Source organism: Oncorhynchus tshawytscha, linkage group LG22 (genome assembly GCF_018296145.1).
Source record: "Oncorhynchus tshawytscha isolate Ot180627B linkage group LG22, Otsh_v2.0, whole genome shotgun sequence".
NCBI lineage: Eukaryota > Metazoa > Chordata > Actinopteri > Salmoniformes > Salmonidae > Oncorhynchus > Oncorhynchus tshawytscha.
Window position 1 is genome coordinate 20,544,195 of NC_056450.1, and position 23,731 is coordinate 20,567,925.

Below are 23,731 nucleotides of genomic sequence, written 5' to 3' on the forward strand. Positions count from 1 at the left end.
CACACAGGCATCTTGAAGGCAAGTCCTCTGTATTTTTATTCAATTGATGTGACATACTTGATTTTGGTTATTCTTTTAGTTCACAGAACACTTGTGAATTAGGTAAATGCATTTTCTTTCAAATATATATTAGTACAGAAATGTTCAGGTGTTTAAAATTAAATGACATGATAAAATGATAGTTACACAGTTTAACCATTGAAATACCCAAGCAACTATATACAATAGAAAATTCAGAACACCTTTGTGGAACTTGAACAACTCCACAAACAGCTTCAAGCAAATGGACTGCGTCCAATATATTGACTCAGCAAAAGTCAATGAAGGAGACAAAACGGACGTAGAGCTACAAAATCAAAGGGACAAATTCATAGAGGGACAAAGACTCCTCACCGATGAGCAGCCGTGGAAACCATGGAAACGGTCCCGCTCCTGGGTAAAAGGTAAGGCAAAAGGGATTACATGTTTTTTTTTAACCACCGATCAATGCTAAACCCATCTATATAATGTTACAGTTTTTCTCAATTGCGTACAAGCAATGTTTGGATCTCTATTGAAACGTATCTATAGCAGAACAGCAAAGATCAAATCATTTTCTTGTCTTTGTAACTGCTTTGCATATCTCACGTTTTTGTGTAAATGTGTTCACTGTTTCCGACAATCAGTAAATACTACTTCAATAAATTCTAAATCACCCCATTTGAGTAGTGTCATACAATGTACAATATAGGGAAAGATCTAGGCAATAGGGACTGTCTTATTTTTATGATTCTTCACAATATTGTGGACATGCAGAGATGCAGAGAAAGTTGGTTACTCCTAAGTAACTTGACCTACTCCTAAGTCATCATCTCCAAACATTGTCACCTTCCATTAAAGAGATTTGCTTTGCTGAGGCCTATAAATTCATATCGGTTGCGTTCCTCCATTGTATTCACCTGTCCTTATTTCTTTTGTGGATTGTGTTTCTGTGCGCCAATGGAAAGTCTACAAAACTATTAGCAAACCAGCCTTTGTATTGAATACATGCAATTGGAATGTTATGATACCGATGAATAAATCCTGCACACAATGTGCTTCTTTTTTGTATATTTTTTTATAAGTAATAATATTTGATTTGATGTAAATGAAATTGTTTGGTGAAATACACATAAAATTAGAGTAATTGTCCATAATTCTGCAACTTTGGATAGTTGTACTTCCAATTTTGATCATGTTGATTTACTGACTGCAAACTGTTTTTATTGATCTACTGGGATTTTTTTTAAACAAACGAACTTTCTGGTTTGTCTGCTTGGACTCTGGAGATGCTGTAAGTATGGTTGCATTAATCTTTTTGCAGGCAATTGTGTTCTTTTGTTGAATGTATTTGCAGTTTTGACAGTATAATACAGTTTTGATTATTTATGATGTATTTATGTGTTGAGGCAAGTATATTTTGAAACACATTTACTGTTTTGCAAAAGACCACAGAGTTCTATGTCTTGTGGGCTCAGTTTTGAAAATCGATATTGTTCCAAAAAATGCTTGTACGGGATTAAGAAATATTGTAAGTGCCTACTTCAAGGGTAATCTGCTCTTATTTCATGTATTGTTAGTGTGTTCTATTACCATTTAGTCCGTGGTAAGTCTGCTAAGTTAACACATGTTGCTCTTTGTCTAGACTTTCTTGTGAGGGTCAGATGTGTCATGGGTTCCCTGATGGGTATGGAGTGGTACTGTTTCGCTGCTCTCGGGATTCTGACTGCCTTCCTTAGTTTTCTCATGGACCTGAGTGTGGCAAAGCTGCTTCGAGGTTAGAAACACACACACATATGCACAAACATTCAGTATAGAGTATGTAGCTGGGTGAGTGATGTCTCTCTCTCTCTCTCTCTCTCACTCGCTCTCTCTCCACATCTCTCTCTCTCTTCTCTCTCTCTCTTCTCTCTCTCTCTCTCTCTTTTCTCTCTCTTTCTCTCTCATCTCTCTCTCTCTCTCCTTTCTCTCTCTCTCTCATCTCTCTCTCTCTCTCTTTCTCTCTCATCTCTCTCTCTCTTTTCTCTCTCATCTCTCTCTCTCTCTCTCTCTCTCTCTCTCTCTTTTCTCTCTCTCATCTCTCATCTCTCTCTCTCTCTCTCTCTCTCTCTCTCTCTCTCTCTCTCTCTCTCTCTCTCTCTCTCTCATATTGTAGCTCACCAGTGGTTGTATAGTCAGTTGGAGGGCCACTGTCTCCTGCAGTTCCTGTGCTGGACCCTGTACCCAGTCTCACTCTCTGCTCTATCCACATCTTTCTCTCAAAGCATCTGTCCATTCTCAGCAGGTAGGAGTTTAATAATTTGTCCCGCCCTGTTAATGACAATGTAACAAAGTCCAAACATGGTGTTTTTATCCAAGTTACATAAACGTTAACTGACAGGAAATAAAATAATTTGGGTATTTTCCAAATCCACAGAATGGCATTTAGAGCTATGTAGCCAACAGAAAAAGTCTAACATGATCTTATCAATTAACCTACTATGAAATAATTAGTGAACCTATGAAACAATATGTCTGGCAGGCAGAAAAAGTCAAACATCATTGAATTGATGAATCTACCCTGAAATAATTAGTGGCATTGTCCTAGTCAGTATTTCTCTGTTTCTACATTCAGTGCAAGGGATTGACAAGCTATTGGTAATCTCCTATAGGCTATATGAAGACTGCTTAGATTCAAACTAACACTTGAGAATTTGACTGTCATCATTTGTTTGGTATAACTTTTTGCTACCATGTCCTAACACATGTAGAAAACTGAAATATCATTGTGCAACAGGCTTTAAAAGAATAATGATATTGCATTTTTGTATAAAATCCCAGTAATGTGCAGAGTAAAAAATAGTTGGTTGGAAAAAACGATACCACACAGGTCCACTGAGGTTAAAGGTCTAAGCCCCTGGTTGGCTCCTGTCTTTGGCTTTCCGCCTTCAGGTTCTGGGGTTCCAGAGGTGAGGACCATACTGTCTGGTGTGGACATGCCACATTACCTGTCCCTCACCAACCTATTTGCCAAATACGTGGGTCTCATCTGCACACTGGCAGCCGGCAGCACTGTCTTCCTGGGAAAAGTGGTATGATACTCCTCTTTTTTCTTATTTTTTACTTTCTCTCTCTCCCTCTCTCTCACTCTCTCGCTCTCCTCTCATGCACACAGACACAAATGATGTTTTTTCCCGATCTATTAATTTCCTTGGTTTTTCTATGTTTATTTCCCCGTTCCAACTTAAAGGGTCCATTTGTGCATCTCTCCACCATGGTGGGAGCCTATCTGAACCAACTCTGCACTGTTCTCCGTGGTGAGAAGGAGGTAATACTGTGTTACAGAAGGAAAAAAATCCACAAAGGGGCAATATGTTGTGTACTCATGTCCTCTTCTCCATGTTTTTTTCTATAGGAGAGAACTGAAGGAGCGATGCTGGTCGTGGCTGCTGCTGTTGGAGTAGCCAGCTGCTTCGGGGCCCCTATCAGTGGTGTGTATAGAAGCCACATCACCATACAGTATCTAGAATAGAGTATTAGAATTCCAGTATCTTTTATTTAAATGTATCTCCTCACTTCATCTGTCTCTCTCTGAGGTGTGAAATTGACATGTACATCTCTCCTCTCGATCCGTTCCCATCGCGCTTTCCCCTCTCTCTCGTCCTCCTTCTTTTTCTGTCCCGCCTCCCCCACACCCTCTCCCTGTATCTCCCTCCCTCCTCTCTCCTAGGTGTGTTGTTTAGTGTGGAGGTGATGAGCTCTCACTTCGCCCTAAAAAATTACTGCCCATGCTTCTTTGCGGCAGCCTGCGGAGCGCTCACCTTCCATCTGCTCTCCATGTGGAGCGGCGAGCAAGGTGAGGTGACCAATAGAATTAAATATAATACATGTTTGGTATGTATCCCTGACCAAGATGGCTTCCGTTATCACCACACCTTAGAGCTTTAGGCAGATTGGTTGCTTAGTCATCTTCAATATTTATTGAAAACATAAATAAAATTGCACAATGAGCACTTTTTGTTTCTCAAATACATCGTTACGGTTTTGGTTAGCTAGCTAGAGATTTTTTTTCCATATTAGCATAGACGTGACATCAGTCAAAACACCTCAAACCAAGACATGGTATCAAGACCAAGATAAAACTAACTGAAGCGAGTTACTTACGATTCCCCACATGGCAGTTTCTTGTCATCAATATCTGGCATCCAGAATCACAACAACACACGGCCTTCTGGTCCACTGAAGCTTGCTCACCATTTTCGTGCAGTTCTCAGCTAACCCGTCTATGAGGGTCAAAGCCTAATGTAATTGTTTTAGTACTGAATCGAGATGCATTATATAGTGATTTGATTACGAAAGGCCAAGAGAGAGTTGTGTGCAGTAGTATAGAGTGATAGGGTAGAAGACTGTTCTATGCCTCCTCCAGAGACTCTTCAGGCCTTGTTTCAAACCAGCTTCTCAGAAGACCTTCCGTTCTACCCACTGGAGATTCTGGTCTTTGCAATATTGGGGTAAGTCTGTTTTGTCACTATGTTGGTGAATCTTTTATAGTGGGGTAATATTTGACATGCGTATATACCCTGTATACCTCACACGAGACCCATAATACGACTATAAAGTTAATATGACAAAGTATATTAAATAAATTACCTGACTCCATAAAATGATTTAGCGATATGCAACCAATACTCTTAAAGAGCTACAGGAATAAACTATCAAGAAGGGAATATGAATTGTCTATATCAAAGGCAGATGTTTAATATCATTGTAAAATTAATGAAATCACATACAAGGCATAAAGCTCAAGTTACAAAGCATTAACAAGCATTACAAAGCATTATTCTAGGCATGACCAGAGAGTGAGAGAGAGAAGTCATAGTCTGAAAGGCCATGCCACCAGAGTCCATGGGGTGGAGAGAGAAATAGAGAGAGTGTATCTCACCAGCACAGGTCAAGAATAAAAAAAGAGAGGGAGACAATGAAAGCTTAGAACGTTTTATAAGCATCTGACTTGTTAAGTGAGTCAACTTCCATCAGTCCTACATGATTGAAAGACAACAAAACCTCTGCATCACAGAAATGGGGGAAAATGGGGGTTGGAGAGATAATGCAGCATTCCTAAGACAACACAAAGGAAGCCTCGCATACAGTTAATGAGTCACTTTGGGGCTGTGCCGCCCTACATGTTCTATATTTATAGTTCATCTACAGTGTTCAAAATTGTTAAAATTGTTATTCATGTAATCGTTGCGTCAGAGTAAGTGATGTTGTTCAGCTTTCATTAGATTGCAAATGTTAAACTTTGTCTTGCTTCCATATGTTACCATCATACCTATGAGCTTTTCTCCACCATACCTTTTCTCTGGGTAGACTCCTACATTTCACTCTTTCCCCTCTCTCAATGACTTCCAACTGCCCATTGCTGCCTGTGCTATGGCTATATAAATGCATACAGTACCAGTCAAAGGACACACCTACTCATTCAGGTGTTTTTCTTTATTTTTTACTATTTTCTACATTGTGTAATAATAGTGAAGATATCAAAACTATGAAATAACACATATGGAATCATGTAGTAACCAAAAAAGTGTTAAACAAATCTAAATATATTTTAGATTTTAGATTCTTCAAAGTAGCCACCCTTTGCCTTGCTGACAGGTTTGCCCAATCTTAGCATTCTCTCAACCAGCTTAATCTGGAATGCTTTTCCAACAGTTCTTGATAAATAAATTAATAAATTAACAGAGATGGTACAGTTGCATAATTACAAAACATGACACTTGGGATGTACAGTAACGAGCTGTTGTTGGCTGCTTTTCCTTCACTCTGCGGTCCAACTCATCCCAAACCATCTCAATTTGGTGATTGTGGAGGCCAGGTCATCTGGCACTCCATCACTCTCCTTCTTGGTCAAATAGCCCTTACACAGCCTGGAGGTGTGTTGGGTCATTGTCCTGTTGAAAAACAAATGATAGTCCCACTAAGTGCAAACCAGTTGGGATGGCGTGTTGCTGCAGAATGTGTTGCTGCAGAATGCTGTGGTAGCCATGCTGGTTAAGTGTGCTGTTAGAGCCGATTTGGACATATTTGTATAAAAGACTGAACATACCGAGCTCCATGTACATTTGTGTAAATATATTAAATATTAATGTATATGATGAAATATTAGGTGCGTACCTTTATGATTTATATTTACCTGATTGAGATATATTATATATTATATATATATTCATTTGTTGTTAGTGTAACTCAGTTGGTTGAGAGAATGCCAACAGTGTGCAAAGCTGTCATCAAGGCAAAGCGTGGCTACTTTGAAGAATCTAAAATATAAACACTATTTTGGTTACTACATAATTCCATATGTGTTATTTCATAGTTTTGATGTCTTCACTATTATTCTACAATGTAGAAAATAGTAAAAAATAAAGACAAACCCTTGAATGAGTAAGTGTGTCCAAACTTTTGACTGGTACTGTATGCTCCTGCAGCTCTAACTGTGTATTTCTTTATCTCCCCAATCAGGCTTTTGTGCGGAGCAGGTAGCTGTGTCTACCTATTCTGTCACCGTTGGATACTGCTGTTCATAAAGACAAACAAAATCCTAATCAAAGTCTTGTCGACTGAGTGAGCAACCTGTGTTTAGAAACACTCCATTGTATATTTTTCTGTGAATCAGCCATTTTATATTACACAAAAACATATAACCGCATGATGATAAGTTGGATGTTGATCTAACTGTTGATCCATTCCATGAAATAATAAGATGCTGTTTGGATGTCTCTCTCTCTAGGAAGGCCCTATACTCCGCTATGGTGGTGTTCCTTCTGGCATCTGTGACTTTCCCTCTTTCTGCTGGTCAATATATGGCTTCCAAGGTGAGAAGGATTTTTATGAGACAACATTGACAAGACATGACATTGAAAGTATTGTCGCAAGATTGTTATTTTGAATGGATAAGTTGGAAGGCTCCAGCTTCTTCTTCTTCTTCTTCTTCTTCTTCTTCTTCTTCTTCGGTGAACCCTGCTGAAGGAAGGTGCTTTGTTTTTCTACCACAGCTCACCATTAAGCAGCTCCTCTCTTCACTCCTGGACAGCAGGCAGTGGACCTCTCAATCCCACAATGCCTCTGTGGTTTTGCAGCCAAACTTGTGTCCCTGGTCAGAGTGGATTCCTTCAGGGAATCCATACCTCACTCTGGGATTCTTCCTATTCATGAAGGTACATGGGAGGAAAATAATAATGGATAGAATTGAAAGAGTAATCTATATATGAATAATGTGAAAACATTTGTAAAACCTTTATCTCGAATTCTCAAGAGATGCTGTTAACGAAAGCAGAAGTGCAAATATATCAGCCCCAAGCTCCGCCAGGGGGCACAATTATTCCTTTAGTCATTTTCTCCTCTGGCGTCCCAACTTGATCTGCCCAGATGGTTATACACTCATGTAACCCCGCGACAAGCAGCCACATAAAACATTATCTTAAGGGTCTGCATATTTTTCACAGGTTTTTTAGGGCTGTTCCGAATTAAAGATAGTTTAGGAGGAAACTGGCACCTTTGCAGCCTGAATGGAGGATGTTTTATGTGGCTGTTTGTCGCGAGTGTATCACGTCTGGGCAGATCGAGTTGGAACGCCATAGGAGAAAACAACACAAGACATAATTGCGCCCTCTGGCGGACCTTGGAGTTGGCACTATACATTAATTTGACCGTTGTGCACTACTCTGGCTTTGTACATGGACTGTGAATCAGTACATCTGTATGACAAAGCTTTTATGTGGGGAAAAAATTGGGAAAAGCTCATTTAAATGGTTCAATTGAGGAAAGCTAATTTAAATAGTTACATTTCAGCTGATTCTCAAGGCAATTCATACAGATTCCTATTCATATCACAATAATTACAGTCATTCTGACAGTTAAATGCAATTCTTGAATATTTGAGCAGAATGTTTGACTTCCACTGTCTTTCACTGTTTCTGTTGTGGAGCTGTGGATGTTGGTGTTGGCTTGCACCTTACCCCTGCCAGCCGGATACTTTATGCCTGTCTTTATCTATGGTAAGTGAGAGGGGTTAAATCAGCCTGGTCCCAGATATGTTTGTGCTCTTTTGCTAATGACAACTCCATTGCTGTCATTGTCAAGCCATGTCATTGTCAAGCCATAGTTAAAGCCATGTTATGATAGCACAAACAGACTGGCACTTAGGCTAGGGGAGAATAACCAAATCATGTGGCCAAACATGTGACCAAACTGCCGATGAGTATCGCCACCCAATACTAGGTAATGTGTGTTCATTTACATTTTTGATGTTAACAATTGTCCCTGTATTTGTTGCTGTTGGTCAGGTGCTGCTATAGGACGTTTATTCGGGGAAGGATTGGCATTTGTGTCCCTAAATGGTGTCTATTTAGACCAGGACAGGAATCCAATCAACCCTGGAGGCTATGCACTGGCTGGTAAACTAATTGTATACAGACATGTCATTTGAAATTGATAAATATAAACAATAGTATCTTTATTTACATGATTAGCAGCTGGAAACAGAATGATGAACTAATAATTTCAGAAGGGAAATTCTGTTTGTTCTCTTTTGCCAACTCCTACATGCATCTGTTGTAACTCCAAACATGTTTGCCATGACAATTCCATAAGGATTTGGCCAGAGAGGACAAACAGACTGGGCTAAGTTCTAATTTGTTTGATCTAAATTAAGAATTTGGGGTGTTCAGTATACCTATCAAATAGAGATAGGAACATGGATGACATAAGGTTCCATCCTTTAAAGCATGGGCAATGAGCTATACTGTATTGTCCATGCTGTATCATCTAAGGTGCAGCAGCATTCTCAGGAGCGGTCACACACACGCTGTCCCCTGCTCTCTTGGCTCTGGAGCTGACCGGCCAGTCCACTCATGCCGCACCCATTCTCCTCGCCACACTGGTGGCCAATGCCCTGGCACGCTCTGGGCAGCGGCCATCCTTCTACGATGCCCTCTCCATCAGCAAGAAGCTCCCGCACTTACCCTCCCTGCTCAAGGTCTGCCCAAGGTGAGTCACACAGGACACATTACCCAGCTAGCACAGAACATTATCATAACATTCCCTAAAGATTACATCTTTTTTTAACACAACTTTCTGTCAACAAAATGTTTTAGCTCAGTAGCAACAGCAAGCACTGAAGAAAGTGTATGCGAAAACCAAAGATTTTATCAAAGAGACACGTTTTCAACCCGCTCAAACATTTTACAGCCACCCACACATATTAATGGCTCCTCCTTAAATGATTGGACTACAGCTGCATTTCATAAGTGAATCAAAGTAAATACCCCAGTTATTGACATGAGAGATCGTCTGTTTCCCCCAGGCTCTCCTCTGTCCCAATAGGGAAGGTCCTGGGTCCTGGAGGTCCAGTGCTGGAGAGGACAGCTGGGCCAACGGAGGTTCAGCAGGTTCTCAACACCTGCAGCCAGACACAAATCCCTGTGGTTGACACACTGGGTGAGTGTACCCACTTCAAAACCTAGTAGAGATAATTAGCATAGCGGCAAGCCCCTGTCCACCTGATGGTGATAGAACAGCAGTTTGCCGCATGGGGGGTTCTGATGGCAAAACGACAGCTGCCCTCCCTTGCCTTGTTTACTGGGACAGACTTACAACATTTAATTAAACCTAGTTTGAAGGTTTTTTGTCCTACATATGGCCGGGGCCTGTGACATTATTCCACAATAGTTAATGGCAACCCAACTATCACTTATACGTCAATTGGCAGTCGCCATGTTGCTATGGGCATGAGATAGAAATAATGAACTATGTAAAAGCTTTTACTGTCTCAGTTTGATATGACAGTGCTGTGATAGGAGATGGGGAATTAAGAAATAAGTGAGAAAAGGTCCATCAGGAAAGGTGAGATGTATGACAGCACTAAATAAGTTGGAGGCATTTGTATGTATTCATTTGAAAGAGTATTGTGTTTCTCAAAGCTACACATTACTGCAGTTAATAACACTGCAGTATTGTATAACTAATTGTGTTCGTCCCTGTCCTATGCTTCGCTCTTGGTTTGAAGACTCACAGATTCTGCTGGGATCAATTAACAGATCGGACCTGCAGACATTTCTATGCCACAACCACAATAAGGTCAGTGGATTGATTCAACCAGGAAACGAAGGAATGCTATGTGAGTCTATCACTCTTATTAGGTGTTTTGACATTGACAAGATGTCACATTCTGTTTTTAAACATGACATACCATTACTTTATTTATCAGGTATTGAAGAAACAGTTGGTGGATATGTGTTCTATTCGGCCTGTTTCTGTCCAGCTCTCTCCTGATACCACTGTCCAGGAGGTGAGGAGTTTGAGGAGACACTCACTTGTCAGGGACACATCTGTGTAGGTGTATGGTGTCAATATAAGGCCAGCCTCCGTCTTAGCTGGACGTGTGTCAGTTTCATCTGTCAGTGAATTCTTCTCTCTCACTTGTGTCAGGCTCATGGCGTCCTCAGTGTGCTGTGTGGCGAGAGCTTGTTTGTGACTGAAAGGGGGAGGCTATCTGGTGTTGTCACATGGCCAGAGGTGACGAGTGCTTCCCGACATGCACCCGCGCATGCACACACACACATAGACATTACCACTCCTACTTAGAGGAATGGAGACAGCTACACATTATATGAGACATACAGTACCAAAGTTTGGACATACCTACTCATCCAAGGGTTTTTCTTTATTTTACTATTTTCTACATTGTAGAATACATTGTAGAATAATAGTGAAGACATCAAAACAATGAAAAAACACATGGAATCTTGTAGTAACCAAAAAAGTGTTAAACAAATCAAAATATATTTAACATTTTAGATTCTTCAAGTAGCCACCCTTTGCCTTGCTTGACAGCTTTCCACACTTTCCACATTCTCTCAACCAGCTTCACCTGGAATGCTTTTCCAACAGTCTTGAAGGAGTTCCCACAACATGCTGAGAATTTGTTGACTGCTTTTCCTTCACTCTGCGGTCCAACTCATCCCAAACCATCTTAATTTGTTTGAGGTCGGAGGATTGTGGATGCCAGGTCATCCGATGCAGCACTCCATCACTCTCCTTCTTGGTCAAATAGCACCTACACAGCCTGGAGGTGTGTTGGGTCATTGTCCTTTTGAAGGCCTGATTCACACAGTCTCCTCTGAATAGTTGATGTTGGGATGTGTCTGTTACTTGAACTCTTTGAAGCATTTATTTGGGCTGCAATTTCTGAGGCTGGTAACTCTAATGAACTTATCCTCTGCAGATGAGGTAACTCTGGGTCTTCCTTTCCTGTGGCTATCACATTTCAGGTAAGACCCAGATGCAGACAATGTCAAAGTAACAAAAGTGTATGACTAGTGCAGGGGCAGGAAAAACAACAGGTCAAGGGCAGACAGAGGTCAGTAATCCAGATAGGTTGCAAAAGGTCCAGAATGGAAACAGGAGACAAAGGGCTGTAAAACATGAGTGTAATTCTGGAAACATGAAAAGTGGGATGTATACGGAGGGTATGGTGCAACAGAAGATGAACAGCAGAGGGACTAATGACCTTGTAGATGGGGAAAGGGCAGATAAACCGGGGGGAGACATTGCAGGATTCCACCCGGAGGGGAAGATCCTGGGTGGACAGCCATACCTTCTGCCCGAGACTATACCGGGGAGCCGGGTACAGTGGCGATGCGCTTGTCGTAGATACCTGGAGGTAGTCTTGAGAAGGGCCGACCAGGATCTCTTCCAGGTACGACGACAGTGGTGGACAAACATCTGGGCCGAAGGTATGCCCGACCTCTTCCTCCTGCTCAGGAAAGAGCGGGGACTGATACCACAGGGAACACTCAGAGGGTGATAGACCCGTGGCAGAGCAAGGAAGGGTGTTGCGGGTGTATTCAACACACACTAGCTGCTGGCTCCAGGTGGTGAGGTTGGCGGAGACCAGGCAGCGCAGAGTCGTCTCCAGGTCTTGGTTGGCTCGCTCCGACTGGCCGTTGGACTGGGGATGGAACCCGGAGGACAAGCTGGCTGACGACCCAATGAGTGTGCAGAACACCTTCCAGAACCAGGACGAGAACTGAGGACCCCGGTCGGAGACCACGTCCACTGGCAGTCCATGGATCTGAGAGACGTGCTGCACCATGATCTGGGACGTCTCTTTGGCAAAGGGTAGCTTGGGGAGAGGAATGAAGTGGACGTCTTAGGAAAACCGATCCACTACAGTCAGGATGGTGGTGTAGACATCAGACGGGGGGAGACCTGTGACAAAGTTGAGGGATATGTGAGACCAGGGACCGTGAGGGACAGGCAGAGGTTGAAGGAGAGCAGCCGGAGCTTGCCGAGGAGTCTTGTTCTGTGCACAGATCGTGCATGCGGCGACGAACGAGAAGACATCAGGAATCATGGTAAAGGCCATGAAGGCCAGTGTCCACCTGGAGCCTGGGTGGCAGGCAAGACTTGAGGAGTGGGCCCACTCCAGGACCGAGGAGCGGACCTCGTCATGAACATACATCCGGTTATCTGGGTCCCCACTGGGGTTCAGTTGCGAATGCTGCACCTCACAACCTGCTTCCCTATTCCCCAGCTGAGTGCCGTTGCGAGGCATGAGGTGAGAAGGATGGTCTCGGGTTCTGGGGTTGAAGCCGGGAGCTTGCCTGTAATTGAGGAGCTTGGCGGTGCAGAGATATTCCAGGTTCTTCTGGTCGGTCCACACAATGAACGGATGTTCCGCCCCCTCCAGCCAGTGCCTCCACTCCTCCAACACAAGAAGGAGAAGAAGGCACAGGGATGTAGCTTAAGGTCCAGGGCAGGACACTGGGACAGGACAGCCCCCACTCCGAAGCATCGGCCTCCACCCCGAATTGGCCGGACGGGTCAGGATAAACCAAGATGGGAGCTGTGGTGAAGCTGAACGCCCGGTCAGCAGCTGGGGACCACGTGAACGGAACCTTGGGAGAGGTGAGGGCAGACAGGGAGGAGGCCAGGGTGCTGTGACCCTGCATAAATCCCAGGAAACATTGCAGCTGCACACTGGATGTAGCCTGGGTCCTATCCACCACCGCTCTCACTTTTCCAGGATCCATCTGTACACTCCCTGCAGCTATGATGTAACCCAGAAAGGGGATGGGAGAGGGATGGAATTCACATTTCTCTGCTTTTACAAAAAGCTGGTTCTCCAGGAGGCGTTGGAGAACCTGTCAGACGTGGAGCACGTGTTCTTGGGCGGAGCTGGAGAAGACGAGGATGTCATTGAGGTAGACAAAGACGAACCGATTCAACATGCCGTAGAGAATATCATTAACCAGAGCCTGGAACAGAGCAGGGGCCAAATGGCATGACCAAATACTCGTAGTGACCACTTGTCGTGTTGAAGGCAGTCTTCCACTCGTCCCCTTCCTGTATCTGCACCAGGTGTTAGGCATTCTGTAGGTCCAGCTTGGAGAACACGGTGGCCCCCTGGAGCAGCTCAAAGGCCGAGGAATGAGGGGTAGCGGTTCTTCACTGTGATGTCGTTGAGACCCCGGTAGTCAATGCACGGGCACAGGGTTTTGTCCACAAGAAGAACCCTGCGCCGGCAAGGGAGGCAGAAGGACGGAGGAACCCTGCAGCTAGGGAGTTCTTAATGTAGGTCTCCGTCGCCTGGGTCTCTGGACTCGACAGAAAGTACAGTTGTCCCTGGGGCGGAATGGTTTCTGGGAGAAGGTCAATCCCGCAGTCATATAGTCGGTGTGGCGGAAGCAAAGTGTCCCGGGCCTTACTGAACACCTCCAGGAGGTCCTGGTACTCCACGGTAATGGCAAAGAGGTCCGGGGCAACTTCCGAGCCACCAGGAAGACGTTCCGGGGCAGGCTGCGCTGACTTCAGGCAATGGGCATGGCAGAACGGGCTCCAGCCCATGATGGCACCAGCAGACCAGCTCTCATCGGCCCCAGAGATTTCAACTGGTTCCCCCACAGCAAAATGGCATGAAAAGGGGTGCGAGTAAGGGGAGAGGAAAAGTTCTCCGTATTGCCCGCCAGAGTACTCACTCCTACAGGTGAGCCTGGTATTTTAGATCGGTAGATCCCGGGCTGCATGCTCGTCCTTTACTTCCTCCAATACTCCGTGCAGGAACATGTGAAACAGCGCTTCCGGGTTCTAGGCACTCTCAGCTGCCAACGTGCGGAAATTCACTGCATAGTCTGTCACACTGCGGGAGTCTTGCCGGAGTAACTTCCGGGTAGCCTCTATCCCGGACAATGGAGCATCGAACTCCTCTTGCCTGCCATAGACCACGCAAGAGCCCTTCCGGACATCAGCGTGTTGAGGTATGCTATCTTAGAGCGGTCCGAGGGGAAGGAGGAGGGCAGCAGCTTGATGCTGAGGGAACACTGAGAGAGAAATGCCCGACAGGTGCCCAACTCTCCATCAAAGTGTTCCGGGGGAGGTAAGAGGGGTTCCCGGGAAACCGGGGTGACCAGGTAGGCGGCGCTGCTAACAGCCAGGTTACTGAGGAGCTGGGAGGTTACCGTCATGGTACGTTGCCTAACAGACAACTCGCAGAATTGCTCCAGCAATGTGTTCAACACTTGGTCATGGCGTTCAGCCAAGGTCTGGAACCCTTCCATAAGACCACGAAGCAACTGACTGACCTTCATGTCTTAAAGTAATGATGGACTGTCGTTACTCTTTGCTTATTTGAGCTGTTCTTGCCATAATATGGACTTGGTATTTTACCAAATAGGGCTATCTTCTGTGTACCCACCCCTACCTTGTCACAACACAACTGATTGTCTCAAACGCATTAAGGAAAGAAATTCCACAAATTAACTTTTAACAAGGCACACCTGTTAATTGAAATTCCAGGTGACTACCTGACTACTAGCTTGTTGAGAGAATGCCAAGTGTGCAAAGCTGTCATCAAGGCAAAGTGTGGCTACTTTGAAGAATGTAAAATATATTTCATCGTTTTGATGTCTTCACTATTATTCTACAATGTAGAAAATAGGTTTTTTTTAAATATCAAAAACCCTTGAGTGTGTCCAAACATTTGACTGGTACTGTATGTTTTTTTCCATACACAGCCATACTAATACATATACAGTACATCTCCATCAGCTCTCATTCTTGTTTTCTCTCCCTCTCTCTCTATCTCTTGTTCTATCTTTCTCACAGATGAAGAGAATGATGGCAGATTTGGCTGATGACCTCTGAGCTATTATTTACTCCCAACAAGGACCTATCCCTAACTACGCCAAATAATATTGATTCTCATAATGCTAATAATGATACTTTGTCTTAATTTTGTAATCATAAGCTTTTTGCTAATCACCAATGTTATGTTCTGCTGGAGGAGATGTAACTCCCTTGCGGTTTTGGACTATCATGTTTACTGACCCAGAGATATCTCTAAGGACACTGTGATATTCAAAGTAATTACACGTCGTGCTCAAGAACATCCCTTAGCCTTAGTGTGTTATTTATCAGGATATTGCATGTGCTCTTATGCCTTATTGTGAGTTAGAGCAACTTCAACCAATAGTGGATTCTGTGATGCCGCAAACAACTTCTCTTCTGCTTCAGGCCATTATTTACTTATCTGTTGCTCCCAGCAATTTTCTCCCTTCAATTCAGTCCTTTTTCACTTTGAGCAGAAGGACCCATTGTTGTTGTACAGGTCTGATTTAGGGCTAGATTCTATGAGATCCACGGTAGCCGACACACACATAGTGGTTGTTTTGGCGGTGTCGCAGGTGAAACTGTGTTAGAGCTATCACATCCACAAGCGGCTTTCGGCATTATACTTAAAGCGGACATTGCCATTGGCTAAATGGAGTCGCATTAAGAGAAATCTCATGCAGCCTTGTTTACAAGTTCGAACACTGGAATGTGAGATGTAATCTACAGCTCAATTAGGCTGATAGGAATCCTCATTATTTTGTTTAATGATTTTCAATTTGATATATAGCCTACACTTTCTCGTTCTGAACTTCTAACGCGAGTGGGACGGGTCTGGCTTAGTGACAATGACCCCACAAGCAGCTGCTCAGCGATTTGACAGCTCTAACACAGTTACACCTACGCCATCTCCGCAATTGGACTTTGTAGGGCTGCAACAGGGGAACAAAAGCACAGACCCAATGTGTACTACAGCATTGTGTAAATGTCTATTGAAAGAACAAGGGGCGAGATAACGGTAATATTCTAGTCTCCCTTTATCTCCCTGTCTCTCTCTCTTTCTCTCTCACTCTCTCTTTTCCTTGGATGCTTCCTTCTGCTCCCTCTTCCCTCTCTCCCTAGCAGACAAGTGTGAATAATGTCTAATCATAGATGGGGACTCAGATAATTGGGTACACACATTATGTCTGCCACCCTACCCTCTCTCCCTCTCTCCTAGTCTCAGAGAGCTATAGGAAGACCCTGAGTGGAGACATTCTGGAGTGTAACGCTAATTCAAGCTTGACATTTCATTGTGGCAATTTTTTTCTGATTATCTATCTTTTCAGTCCATTTAATTGAAATTGGATTAAATCAAAAACTGCAATGTGAATGAGCAACTCCACCATATGTGACACATAATTGAACGTATTATGGTACAATGCACACAATATATACACAAAGAAGAATAGTTATTCTTGACTGATGTATTTTCCTATGTACAATTCCATGGTTCACATGATTTGACAATTTACAATGTTGTACACTCAAAAAAGTTTCTCAACAGGTGGTTCTGCGTACACCGTATCTGTGTCTAAAACCTGTACATTTCAACTGAAAATAAAAAGTCTCACTCAGATATGTCTACATCCCAATTCGGTGCAGTGTGATTATTCCTCTCCTTTCTGAGAACTGTTCCTCATTTTGTGTTTTAGATTACATTAATTTTGATCAGTCACCGGTCCAAAATTAGTGCTTCTGTTTCATCTCCATTTTTAAAGGTGGGGATGGAAGTGTCCCCCAAACAGTGTCTTCTCTTCTGTTCTGCTAGTTGTAAAAAACCTCATCATATAGGGAGCTGCTGTCTACGTGTTGAACAGTGGTGGCCTCTGAAGCTCCAGTCCTCCCGTCCTCTGGTGGGCGCCACTCACTGTCTGGCTGAGAGGGGGGAGATATGGCGGAAACAGAAAAGACGGGGTGTGGAGGCCCCAGGTAGCCAGCATCGTAGCTGTTGTTGTCCTTTGTGTGGATACTGTACAGCTTCTGTGGGAGCCCAACGCTGCCATCGTCTAACAGAAAGTTAGACACGAAGTGGCTGTCTGGGGGACAGGAAGTTGACAATACAGAATTTATCATTCAGGGGTTATTACATGAGAGAACATGACAACATGGGCTAAAACAGTTAGTGAAACGAAGAAGTGGAAAGATGGGTTAGAAATGGTATTTAACTAAATACAAGAAGCCTCCACATTTGACAAGGATTATTTTGATGTGGAACTGGTCAGTGAATGGTCAGTACCTTGCAGAGGGTCTAAGCTGGAGGATAGCTGTTCTGGACCTTCGTACATCGACCAGACATTCATGGCCGTTTCAGCCAAGGCAAATTGCTCTGCTACTCCTGAGAAACCAAGGGACATATGGGTAAGAAGACCGCCCGCTGGCTTACCGGCTCCATCCCTCATCAGTGCAGGGGCGCAACATTCACTGGGGACGGGGGTAAAACTGTCCCCCCAGTTTTATCATTGGAATGTGATAGGAAAACAAAGCTACGGTGTGCTTTAGGACCATGCGGACGCCTCTGAGTGGTCGGATAGCCTGTTTGGAGTGTTCATCCGACAGGATAAAAAAAACTATCTATATATGCCCCCTCCACTTCTAAAACCAAAGTTGTGCCCCTGCATCAGTGACAAAGTGAACCAGGAACAAGAGACACTGGTCTACCTCTGGTTTTAAATTTTACGTTTACATTTCAGTCATTTAGCAGGCGCTCTTATCCAGAGCGACATACCGTTAGTGTATTCATCCTAAAAGGATCGGGCCCTTTTTTTACATTTTCGCCTAAAATAACATACCCAAATCTAACCGCCAGTAGCTCAGGACCTGAAGCAAGGATATGAATATTCTTGATACCATTTGAAAGGAAACACTTTGAAGTTTGTGAAAATGTGAAATGAATGTAGAAGAATATAACACATTAGATCTGGTAAAAGATAATACAAAGAAAAAACATGTGTTTTATTGTTTTTCTTTGCTCCATCATCTTTGAAATGCAAGAGAAAGGCCAAAATGTAATATTCCAAGTTATGCGCAATTCCGATTCTGGCCACTAGATGGAAGCAGTGTATGTGCAAAGTTTTAGACCGATTCAATGAACCATTGCATTTCTGTTCAAAATAATGTATCAAGACTGCCCAAATGTGCCTAATTGGTATATTACTACATTTTCAAGTTCATAACTGTGCACTCTCCTCAAACAATTGCATGGTATTACTGCACTGTAATATCTACTGTAAATTGGACAGTGCAATTAGATTAACCAGAATTTAAGCTTTCTGCCCATATCAGGTATGTCTATGTCCTGGGAAATGTTCTTGTTACTTACAACCTCATGCTAATCACATTAGCCTACGTTAGCGCAACCGTCCAGCAGGGTGGTGGCACCGATCCTGTAGAGGTTAAGATAGCTAGGTGAGACAACCACTTATTTCAGTGATAATAAGTACATTTTTCCTCAATAAAGTAGCTATCATCAAAGTGAGTGCTATTAGGAAAAAATGTAAATTGGGATTATTTAAGATACTCATTGAAGAGCTAGGGTTTCAAATGTTTTTGGAAGATGGGCAGGGATTATTTTCTCTGCTCTGGAGAGAGGGTAGAAAGAGAAGGATTAAGGAGGTAGGAAAAGGTGGAAAAGAGTTCCCTAAGGTTAGAGGCAGAAGCTTGAAATGTAAGGGTTGTGTTCCCTATATAGTGCACTTATTTTGACCAGGGTAGTATATAGGGAGTATGGTGCCATTTGGGACATACCCAAGGCTTTGTTTCCTCTCTGCTAACCTGCGGCGAAGCGGGCCTCCTTGATCTCGTCGGTCAGGTGGGAATAGAGCTGCTCATCTTCCTGCAAGTCGCCGCCTCTTTCACACCCGCCCCCCCAGCCATTCCACTCTATGAGGTGTGCAACACGCCCCTGGGCCATGGCTGTGGGCTTGGTGATGTGCTCCTTGATCATCGCCACCAGTCCTGAGCGAGAGAGAGAGAGAGGGAGAGAGGTGAAAGGGTATTTGGGAAAAAAGGAGGGAGAGAAACAGGGAAGGGAATGGTGGAAATGACATAAGTAGGAAAGGTGGAAAGGCTTGATGGGACGGAAAAGAGGGAGAGGAAAGATGTAAAAATGGAAAGGGCATGTAGGGGAGAATGGGAGAGCATTTCAAGAAGAGTAATAGATGAAGGGGAAACAAAGACAGAAGCCATGGAGACTGTAAATGTTTTTCACAGCACAAGACTGAAGCTACTACATTAAGGTTACAAAGGGAGGGAATGTTACCAGTAACCTAAATATGATACAATACGTCTTCAAATTCTACCTGACCCTGGTGATCGTACAAAAACTATCGATTGAATTCTCATCAGTTGAGAGAGCCTTTTGGCAAAGCAATTTTCTGCCTTTTCTCAAAGAAGGCAGTCTTCATTAGAGGGAAAATCTATGAACCTTTCAGCAGTTACAGTAGCCCCTCAGCACTCTATTTATTGAATATATTAATATATTATGATTATAAAAGATTAAAGGGGGCTCTCTCTGGAGAAAAAGTTCAGAAAGCCAGAACACATTAGTCACAATGATTACCTTCCAGCTGGAGATTCTGAAGAGGTGAAGCAAAAATAAACAGATGGAAGGGTAAAGGAGTTTAGAACAAAGGGAGAAGAGACTAGGGAAGCAGAGAGCGAGTGTGTCTGTGAGTGTGTATGTGAGTGTGTGCGTGTGCATGCATAGAGATAGAGATATGACACATGGGGCGAGTAAAATTACATTAGCAATCTCCCAGAGAGACTGGCTGGCTTTTCCGTCTCAAATGAACAATTCATAATGAAAACTAAACAGAGCTTGAGAACAGCATAAGCAGAAGTCAATCTGAGCATGTCTCACCCATCAGGGACGAAGTGGCCAACTCCCCAATGTCATAACTACTGCTGCTCTTCTTCTCTGACATATTGCCGTTAGATGGAGCGTGGCCGCCCTGCACACACACAACACAACACAATACACCAGGGCAACTTTAGGCACTCACACAAATGCATAAGGTACACACACTCATACTAGAACATACACACATATAGAAATACACAAATGCACTCAAATATACTTACAGGTGTAGGATCTTAATTTGACCAGTTTCTCACAGCAGGAAAATAATCCTGCAGCAACAGGAAATGTGAATTATAGTGTGGATTATAATTCATTTACATTTTTATAGGGGCGAATACATTTTTGGTTGGGGCAAATCAAGTCTGACATTTTAAAGTGGAAATTACAACTTTTTTTAACCTTGAATACACTATAAGTTTGCATTTTCTGCTATGCAGGACATTTCCTGCAACAACAGGGTGGTCAAATTAAGATCCTACATCTGTGCACTCAAATAGACACAGACACCGACAAGGACAGACACATGCGTGCACACACACAAACACCCACAGGCATGCACGCACACACAGGCATACATACAAGTACACCACAGGAGGTTGGTGGCACCTCAATTGGGGAGGATAGGCTCGTGGTAATGGCTGGAGCGGTATAGGTGGAATGGTATCAAATACGTCAAACATATGGTTTGATGCCATTCCATTTGCTCCATTCCAGCCATTATTGTGAGCCGTCCACCCCTCAGCAGCCTCCACTGAAGTACACACACAAACATACGCGCACATGCACACAGACACCCAAGCTACACAGTTCCCAGAGGAAGGGGTGATAATGAGGAAAACAAGTGACAGTTAAAGATCTTAACCTGCACTCCCGCTAACACGTAAAAGTGAGTGAGATCCAATTAAATTGTTGCAACAAAAACTCAACTAAAATATAAAATGAGGAATATACACATCAATACTCATGGATATTCAATGACTAGACACGACTAGACATTGGACAGACACTGGGGCTTTGACTAGAGTGAATTCTGAATGCTTTTTTAAAAGCAATATTGGGACGTTTTCTATGGTGATATTCTATGTTAGACTTGAACAATCTTTCAACTTTCAGTAGTTAAATAATGGCAATCAGAAAATAGTCTGGGAATAACAATGTTGTTTCGTTAAACAGTGTTGTGAGAACAGACCTTGACAGGCTGGGATTGCAGCACCTCCATGGGATGCCTGGGAGCACTCTGGAGCTCTGTAGGGAATCAAACACACTGGTGTTATGTGTTTGTGTGCGTGCGTGCGTGCGTCAAAGGAGGTTGGTGGCACCTTACTTGGAGAGGACGGTCTTATGTTAATGGCTGGATGAGTGGATTGGTATCCAATACATTAAACATGGTTTCCATGTGTTTGATGCCATTCCGTTTGCTCGGTTCCAGCCATTATTATGAGCCGTCCTCCCCTCAGCAGTTATCTGTGACGTGTGTGCATGTAGAGTACCTGTGAAGAGGATGAGGTAGCCACGCTGAATCTACATGCAGTCATTTAGCTATAGCCACTTGGCACAATGTTAATCTTCAACATGGTCCCTCTGTGTTGGTTAATTGATGTTGATGAGATCTACAATGGACATGAATTAATACGGTCCAAGTCTTTTCTCTGGGGTCTGTGTAATCAGATGAGGTACACACACGCGCACACACACACACACACACACACACACACACACACACACACACACACACACACACACACACACACACACACACACACACACACACACACACACACACACACACACACACACACACACACACACACACACACACACACACACACACACATTGGGGATCCCCCAGGAGTTGTTGTCAAGACAATTGGCTGTTGCTATGGAACATGGGAGCAGCAGAAGGAGAGTGATCCCAATAAATTTACTTCAGTCACGAACACACACACACACACACACACACACACACACACACACACACAAACACGCATAAACAAATCGCTCCCAGCTGGATCAAAGATTTACAAATCTATCCCGCATCCATCCATAAAAGGCAGATAGGCTCTATCACACTCTATAAGGAGCTGTTTACACTTTGAAGCCAATTCACAAGTCTGTCGTCCTTGTGGGGTCAAATTGCATCCCCCACTAGTAATGGAAAATGAAAAGTGTCTGTGGGCAATTGGGGAGGGCAGCCGGTAGCCTAGCGGTTAGAGTATTGGGCCAGGTCACTGGTTTGAATCCCCGAGCCGACTAGGTCAAAAATCTTTCGATGTTCCCTTGAGCAAGGCACTTAACCCTAATTTGCTCCATGGGTGACGTGCTGCTGTGACTCATCCTGTATAACAACATGTTCCACTCCACCTATCCGGTGTATGAGACAATAAAACATTTTGGACAGTAGATCACAGGAGGTTGGCGGCACCTTAATTGGGGAGAACGGGCTTGTGGTAATGGCTGGAGTGGTATCAGTGGAACGGTATCAAATACACATAACACATAGTTTCCATGTGTTTGATGCCATTCCATTTGTTCCAATCCAGGCATTATTATGAGCCTTTCTCCCCTCTGCAGCCTCCACTGCTGTAGATGTCCCCTCAAGATGCCCCCTAGAGTACACAAACACACACATGCACACGCACACATACAGATGCAAACACACACACACACATACTGCAAAAAAGACACACAGTCGATAATGACAACCAACCCCCATATTCCATGTGACAATCACCCATCCCTAATTAAGATGCTAGTTACTACATGGCTTGACCTAGATTTAGGTTTTTACATATGTTCATGGATACTACCGTAATTCAAACATTTACAAAGAAAATACCAAAAATGTAGTTTACTTTCACCTATGAAAAACACAAATTCCAATTACCTCAAAGAACTGACTAGGTGGATGAATTATTTTAAAGAATGTACACATTTTAACCTTGAAAATATTACACAGTAATTAGCACTGTGACAATCAACCCGTTAGACAACCCCAGTCTCCAATATATTTTTCTTGAACATTACTTGGAATTTCTGTTTTGCAGTCTTCTGTGAGGGTCTTGTATCTGTGCTTGCAGTTGTATGTTGTATTACCGAAGCGGGACTCTTTAACATACCTAAACAATTGGAAGCCTCTTACACTTCAGTGTCGTGATGCAAAATGCTTAGCACATAGAATTAAAAAGGTATTGTCGGATATTAATCATCCTAATCAGACAGGTTTTTTACATGGACGATACATTGGAGGTAATATAAGACAAGTACCTGAAACAATAGAACACAATGAAAAATCCGGGAAACCAGGCCTGGTTATCATAGCTGACTTTGAGAAGGCCTTTGATAAAGCAAAAAGCATGACTGGAGTTTATATATACAGTGGGGCAAAAAAGTATTTAGTCAGTGTCACGACTTCCGCCGAAGTTGGCTCTCCTGCCTATACGGGCGGTGCTCGGCGGTCGTCGTCACCGTCCTACTAGCCACTACCGATCCCTTTTTCGTTTGTCTGTTGGTTTTGTCTTATTAGTTTCACCTGTGTGTATTTTAGTTTAATTAACGTCCTTATATGTAGTAGGTTGTCCCGCCCTTGTTTTGTGCGGGATTGTTTTTGTATTCGTGTCATTAGGTGTAGCACTTGTGTTTTATTCTCCAGTCTATTTTGATCCTGTG

At 43.3% G+C, this 23,731-nt stretch overlaps 2 protein-coding genes across 2 annotated transcripts in view; one reads left to right on the top strand and one right to left on the bottom strand.

The window, feature by feature from the left end:
- Nucleotides 1-16,595, top strand: clcnk (chloride channel K). Its single transcript, XM_024384546.2, has 19 exons — nt 1-443; nt 1,664-1,795; nt 2,174-2,302; nt 2,950-3,089; nt 3,248-3,325; nt 3,413-3,488; nt 3,728-3,853; nt 4,424-4,508; nt 6,520-6,621; nt 6,788-6,872; nt 7,053-7,214; nt 7,985-8,054; nt 8,343-8,453; nt 8,829-9,045; nt 9,362-9,495; nt 10,064-10,134; nt 10,265-10,345; nt 10,486-10,572; nt 15,163-16,595. The coding sequence occupies exons 1-19, from the start codon at nt 284-286 to the stop codon at nt 15,199-15,201; spliced, it is 2,085 nt and encodes a 694-aa protein (XP_024240314.1). The 5' UTR covers nt 1-283; the 3' UTR covers nt 15,202-16,595.
- Nucleotides 16,463-23,731, bottom strand: part of fam131c (family with sequence similarity 131 member C) — a 13,062-nt gene continuing 5,793 nt past the window's right edge. Inside the window, exons 2-6 of the mRNA XM_024384545.2 lie at nt 21,255-21,310; nt 20,066-20,156; nt 18,979-19,161; nt 17,444-17,542; nt 16,463-17,243 (exon numbers count right to left, since the gene is read on the bottom strand). Coding sequence (XP_024240313.1) covers nt 16,972-17,243; nt 17,444-17,542; nt 18,979-19,161; nt 20,066-20,156; nt 21,255-21,310 — 701 coding nt within the window. The 3' untranslated portion in view covers nt 16,463-16,971. The remainder of the gene's footprint in view (nt 17,244-17,443; nt 17,543-18,978; nt 19,162-20,065; nt 20,157-21,254; nt 21,311-23,731) is intronic.

What these genes read in the sequence shown, in the direction of transcription:
- clcnk (XM_024384546.2), top strand. Translation starts at nt 284, where the DNA reads ATGGACTGCGTCCAATATATTGACTCAGCAAAAGTCAATGAAGGAGAC. An exon ending in GTCCCGCTCCTGGGTAAAAG is followed by an intron (nt 444 to 1,663) that starts GTAAGGCAAAAG and finishes CTCTTTGTCTAG; the next exon opens with ACTTTCTTGTGAGGGTCAGA. An exon ending in CATGTGGAGCGGCGAGCAAG is followed by an intron (nt 3,854 to 4,423) that starts GTGAGGTGACCA and finishes TGCCTCCTCCAG; the next exon opens with AGACTCTTCAGGCCTTGTTT.